This window comes from Rhagoletis zephyria, unplaced genomic scaffold (genome assembly GCF_001687245.7).
Source record: "Rhagoletis zephyria isolate East Lansing unplaced genomic scaffold, Rhagoletis_zephyria_1.1 Rzeph_scaffold_03055, whole genome shotgun sequence".
Lineage (NCBI taxonomy): Eukaryota > Metazoa > Arthropoda > Insecta > Diptera > Tephritidae > Rhagoletis > Rhagoletis zephyria.
Genome location: NW_016160139.1, coordinates 1 through 7,104, shown reverse-complemented (window position 1 = coordinate 7,104; position 7,104 = coordinate 1). Strand labels below are relative to the sequence as shown.

The 7,104-nt window shown below is 34.3% G+C and overlaps 1 protein-coding gene across 1 annotated transcript in view; it reads right to left on the bottom strand.

The window, feature by feature from the left end:
• Window positions 1-4,061, bottom strand: part of LOC108368293 (uncharacterized) — a 22,285-nt gene extending 18,224 nt beyond the window's left edge. The window contains exon 1 of the mRNA XM_017623135.1: window positions 3,274-4,061. Coding sequence (XP_017478624.1) covers window positions 3,274-3,850 — 577 coding nt within the window. The 5' untranslated portion in view covers window positions 3,851-4,061. The remainder of the gene's footprint in view (window positions 1-3,273) is intronic.
• Window positions 4,062-7,104: the final 3,043 nt, after the last annotated feature.

Below are 7,104 nucleotides of genomic sequence, written 5' to 3'. Positions count from 1 at the left end.
GAAAAACGAAAAATGTGTGACTCTTATAACGGGTGATTTTTTAAGAGCTTGATAACTTTTTTTTTAAAAAAAACGCATAAAATTTGCAAAATCTCATCGGTTCTTTATTTGAAACGTTAGATTGGTCCATGAACAAGCAAATGGATTTTAACAACTTATAATTTTCGTGAGAAAAAATTAAAAATATTTGACATTTTCGAGACCAAATAATTTGAAAATAAATCAAATCAGCTGCTCTACTGATACTACCTGTTCAATGTACCTTGGGATATACTAAAAAAAAATAAAAATAACCACTCATGCTCATATACCCGTAGCTGCGTATGTAACGTATACGTATAGCGCCATACGCGCTTATTTTAAAACTCATTATTTTAAGGTAATTAAATATTGGCATGGCAGATTTTTACATAGTATTCTTATGCACATACTTATATATTATATATACATATATAAGAGTTTTAGAATGAATTTCGAGTTTGACCAAAAAATTGTAAAAATGGAATTTTAGTTTCTTAAATAACAGTAATCTTTTACTCAATGCAATTTTTTTCCATTTGGTAACACTTTAGTTTTATTACACAAGGTTCGTTCGTTTTGGCAAGAAAACATTTTCACCGTTTAATTTTAACATTTTGAAGTATCTAAAATTATGAAAATTAAAAACATCGTAAAATTTCAAAAATTACCAATCAAACCCTTTGAAATATGTTATAAATATTATGAATAATTTTATATAACTTCTTTTCGATAATTTTGTATATAAATATAGTTCATACTACTACTAAAAAAACATAAAAATAAAAACTATAAACTGCGTGCAAAACTCAGGAAAATTGAATGAATGTGCATACAAACTTGCACCTTTTTAATAAAGTTCCGTTGGAAAATTAGAGGCATGCAAGTTTGAAGTTGTTAAAAAATTGCTATGATTTTTAAAATTTTTTTTTTACGGACGGTGCTATTATTTTCTTTAAAAAAAATATCGAACTTACTTCATATAAGAGTCTCAAAAATGGTTTGAAATGATTTTAAATATCCCATGTATAATCTAGAAAATCTCATTTATAACTCCAAATGTTTACTGGGTTATTTTGTATAGGCACCAAAGAATTTCAAAAACTATGGCCTACGTCAAGTGTCATAGGAAGAGGCAATTGTACGTATGTACAAATAAAATCGAAAATGTCTTTATATACATACATATGTATACATAGATACATATGTATATATGTAAGTAGAATTTGAAAATGAAAGGAGGACACCTGAAGTCGGATAAGCAGCACCAAAACTTATGCACACATAAAAACTATTTAAAATTTTTGGCGCCCAAATGAAAATGCGCCGAATATATGTGTGGATATATACACACGTATGTATATATGTATTTATGGCTACAAATAAAATCTCGGTGAATGCACCTTGCAAAGGAATGAGATTTTATTGTGTGCAGTGTAAAGGGATAGAAATTTTTAAATGTATGTACATATACCTAAATGTGAAATAAATATAAACGCAAATGCGTATGTATGTATCTATGTATGACATATGTATACAGGCTCTTGTATAATGCGCGCCAAAAAAAAAAATATCTGTGTGAATCTACAAATTTTATATAGAAAGACATGTGCACATTAATAGATTAAGATTTAACCAAAGGTAGGTACATAAACATATACATACATACATACAAGCATATAGCGTTACAAGACTTGGTTGCCCTATAGGTACATAAACTAGAATGCTTCATGAAAAACGTTTTGCTATTTCGATAGGTTTTTCTTTTCGTAGCAATATCTTTGCCTGATAGAGCAAGGCAAGTTTAAAATATTGATTGTAATAATGCTAGTAGAAAGTGTAAGTTGCCTGTAGCAATAAATTTGTTCTCATACAATATATGTATGGTGCTTCATTTCTGTGAAAAAGCTGCAAAATAAAGTTGCAAATAAATTACAAAACTTTTAAAAAAACCCGACAACTTATCATTCAAGAACGACCTAAAAGAATTTCTATTCTTCGGATGGTTGGCTATCGTGTAGCCCACACTTCAATCTGTTAAGCTATAAAGTATGATGATAACTCAATGTTTTCTCAAAATTTAAAATCAAACCGTTCACCTCCCACAATTTTTAGTGTACAAAAGTTTTATTATTTTTTATGTGACTACATATCAATCGATCCCTTTCAGCGAAATTTTTTTGAAATTGACTTTTTTGACTGGTAAATTATTATAGCTGAAACGCCTATAGGTACGCAAAAAATATCGTGTAAATTTTATCGTATGTTACAATGATTTTTTTTTTGGCGATATTAATTTAAAAACATTTTTTTTAAGACAAGCTATTATTAGTGGCTAATAAAAAATCGACCCCCGCTTCATTTATCTTTCATATTGTTTTGTAATGGGGTTCTGAGCTAAGTTTTAAGTCTCTAGTCTCTAGCTCATCGGGATGTTGGTTAAAAAAATAATAATTAAAAAAAAATCTAAAAATTTTAAACTCAAAATAAACGCATTCTTGTAAAATTTGGTGTTTGGCACAAAATATAATTTCACGTAAAGGGGCCGATATCTTTCTAGGGCAATTCTAGAAAAGTTGTGTTATATTAATGCCAAATATCGTTGAATTGAACAAAATATTAAAAAAATAAAGATACCATACGAGTAAGATGTTCATTAAAAGAATTCGTATTATTTTTTACTTTTAGAATTTTCTATGCCTCTTTTGGACTGAGAAAATTTTCCTTTTATTGGAATAAATAAAATAATTGCCGTAATCCTTTTGGAAATGATGCATTTTTAATATCTCTAGCATGCAGCTCTAGGGTGGTTCCACATGCGTCTTCTGAAAAAAAAACTCCATATTGCCAGCGCAAATGCAAATTTTGTCGTGGCAACACTGCACTTTCGATTACGCAATAGGGGTTGAAATTGAACAAATTTTACCGCCAAGCAGAGTTTGCACACTTTCCGGTGACGCTGCGGGCAAATCCAATCGGAAATTTAACAAGCCAAAAACAAAACAAAAAAATACACAAGCATGTACCTAAATACTTCACACACTACTTCATACGTCCTTGCAAGGAAGTCGCCGCGCACAAAGAAAACGGAAATGAAATGAAGAATCAGGTGCTATGAGAGTTACCCCACTCATGTGCAACTAAGCACATACATACATATGCACATGTTTGTATTAAATTAATGAAGTGAAAACACTAGCTTTAATGACAATAGAGATTCAATTTTTTTGTTTTTTTATTTTTAATTTCACTCACCAGTAATTAACGTCTGTTTGATGTAAGGCCTGTAGCGCGTATCTTCGGTGGCCGCATCGCTGTTGGCGCGACTGTTAGTGTGGAGCGTTCTTAATTTAGCCTTTGTCGACAATGTTGGTGTCATCTCAATCTGCTCCTGGCGTTGACTCAGCGACGACGACGACGACGACGACGACGACGCTTCGCCACTACTCTTTTGTTTTAAATTTTGTTTTTGCGTTTCCTTTTCGTGTGCCTCCAACTCCTTGGCGATCAAACCAGGGAAAGATTCATTGCTAGGCTCCGTCTCCTTATTGTGTTGATTTCTTTGCTTTGCGCTATGGTTCAATAATTTTGTAATTATCCAAACGTTTGCGTTGACGTGCATTTTCATTGTCGAAAGTGCGCACCATTTCGCGTTGATCCGGCTGACCGAAGAGATTTCGGCGCACACTGCCAGTGGGACGCACCGGAGCAGTTCTAGCGCTGACGGCACTGCTCTCGTATGAATTATAACTGGATGCACTTGGCAGGGTGCCATTTCGACTATGGATTTGTATGCGATTTTTTCTCTTTCGATATTACGTTGATAAAGCATGCATGTAATGCGCTTATTATTACACGTATATGTACGTATATGTAAATGTATTTTCACTGTATGTGATTTTTTGAAAAATTTTCTTACTTTCCTCGTTTTTCTTTTATTGATTTTTTTCTATTGAAGTATATTAAGCTTTGTCACTTGATGCTAGTATGTAGATATGTACATACATATGTATGTAGTATGTAATATGGACGTACTTTGGCGTTTTTCATGGTCGTGGTGGAAAATTCTCACTTTGTACATATTTTTTGTATTTTAATTATACATTTTATTTTGCGCTTACACTGTACTCAATGCAATTTTTCTGTCGCGACTTCTTTGTTCTTTAACGTTTACTATGTATGTATGTATGTATGTATGTAGGTACTGCAATTTCCTTTAGTTAGTCACTTGGCGCTTTTGTAATTTCTAATGTAATTTAAGATTTTCTCTTCATTGCTACGCGCCAATTATAAAAAAATATTAGATACACACACGCACACATATAAATGTACACATTAGTGTGTGTGTGTAAAAATCACTACGAAACGGACAAAACACAACTTCCCTTTTAAACGTTCAAAATACGAATGAAAAAATTTACGTTCTTCCGCACATTAATGGCCGACCAATTCGAGATTGTTCAATTGCCAAAGTATCTCGCATCCAACATGTTCCACTCGTTCGTGCGACAGCACGGTTATATGCATCTCACTTGCACTCATCGCGGGCTGTGCTCGCACGTAGCAGGGCTGCTTGTGAGTGTAGTAAAGGCGTGCGGTTTGCACAAACCGCTGGTTTGGAATAAGCGAATAGTACTAACTGCGCTATTGCTATTGCTGTTGTGAAAAGTGAAAACTTTTAGATGCGGTTGCTTCAGCGTAACTTTTCATTGCACTCACTCGCTCCAAAAAATACCCGACTATCTTCTGCTTAAAATTCTGTTACTAAGTGCGCTGTTAACGCCGTCCTATTACATATTCGCCCTTTATCCGACGGAAGGCAACACTGTTGAATTCGAATTTCTCTCAGCGTTGCATGTTGCATGTTCGCACGCTCGCCGAACATTCAAACATGCTAGTCTGCGACTTGTTTCAGAGAACATGTATAATAATAATCATTATAATAATACACGTTCTATGGCTGTATGCTATGTTCTCTGCCTGCATGCGCTAATTTTCGACGGAAACGTGCTGCGCGCGTTGTAAACAACAATACCGCTTTTGTTTTGCTCGCGTGTTTCGCGTTTTTAGTAGGAGCTTACTTTTTTGTTGTCTTGTAAAAATTTGCAAACTCATAAAAAATGTTTTTGTTTTCCTCTGTTCTTTCGCCAATTGCCCAGTAGTCAGCGTGTATATTTGTTATATATATATATATTTATATGCATACATATATATTCTTAAGCGTAAATGGCACAGCAACGCGCTTTCGTTTTTTGCCCCCGAGTAGCATTTTTTTCCTTTTTTGTTCTGTTTATGTGTGCATACGCGCTGTTATGACTGCTATTTTTTGCGCTCGTTATAAATATTCTATTTTCGTAAGTACATACATATTTTTAATGTTTATTTATAAGCGCGCGTACCACTTGACCGGAAGAAGGCGCCTCTGATGCCGGAACTAAGCGGTGAAATATGGCAGGTGAGCATGCGAAAGATATATATATAGAGAACGCTACTTGTTGGCGTACTAAGATGTGTTTGTGTGAGTATTTACATATAGTATACATGCGTTTGGAGATGCGAATTGCTTTTCTGTGGCAAATTATTAACGAATTCAAGGACAAAAAGTGATTTTGTTTTAATATTAGCAGATTTACGATCAATAAATTGCCACTGGAAATACTACGATAATATTAATAGGCGCATATATATTAATTATATGTGCATATAGTATATAAAATATCCCTTATCAGTCCAACTCAGGCACCTTTCCGCGCTGCCTGCCTTCGGCCGCGCTTAGAAAACGTAAACCTCATCAGTCCAACTCCGACTACGCCACAGTATTTTTGCGCAGAAATAATTCAACTGAAAAGTGAAATAAGACCACGATCAAAAAATGATATTACGCCGCCGAAGATATAAGAAGGCGGCCTTAATTCACGCAGTCTTAATCCCATCCCCCTAAAAGGCACACAAAGTAATGGGCAGGCTTCAGTACTTTTACGTTTAAACTACCAAACTAAGGTATTTAGTAGTTGCTATACATGCTGCAAATATTACCTCCCCGCTTTCTGCATACTTCCATAGCCACCCCGCATGCACCCTTAAAACACCAGGTATGCAGCTATCAAAATATGTATGTTTGTATGTGGTTAGCGCCTTTCGCCAGCGCATCCCAATCTGCGTCGTCATTGCACCAGCCGCAAAATATATTTCACCGCTGCTCTGCCGCGTTGTGCTTAACCCTCGCGCCAAAAAGTAGCGTCCTAGCGCAAAAAATTCACAAACAAGCACACCTCCATAGATTAGTACTGACGTCTATATATATATACATAAATATGTATGTATGTATGACATATATTTACTTACCTTTATGCAGGCAGACGGTCGGTTCCGAAAGGCAAATTGGCTGCTGACACACGGACTGCGCAATTGTTTCCAAAGTGTTATTGTTGCTTCGATTTTGCAGGATATTCGCCTGATCCTTTACACTCCTTTCACTTCACTTTTGCTTCTTCATTTTGTACTAACAATGAAATTTCAGCTTTCGATCGATTTGAATGAATGAATTCAGAGTAAAATGTGTCTATTGTAGCGAGTATAGGTGTTTGTATATACAGTGACTCAAACAAGTGACCACGTGTTGATTTTTTTTTTTAATTCTCAATGTTTTTCAAAATATTTGTTTTTTTTTTTGTTTTTTTCTATATAAAAATATTGTCCAAGCTTCGGCCAAAACCATATAAATAAAAGTTTCAAATTTATACAAAATTTAGGAACATTTTCATGCAGTGCATTTAGAAAAATGTTGATTTATATATTTATTTATATTTTGGTTAAATCTTGCATAATATTTTTATAGAAAAATAACAAAAGAATCGTGAAAATTAAAAAAAAAGTTAACACGTGGTTAGTTGATTGAGTCACTGTACATGCGCACTTATGTATATTGTATATGCAAAGAAATTACTTACAGCCGCGGCTATAAAAAGACGTACGCCATGCAAAATAAGATTTTGAATTTACCTGATGAATCCAATTTATTTCTGGCAGGGTCTAAATAGGTTAGGTTAGGTTGAGAGGCCGTCCTCTCACTTAGACTAGGGGTCT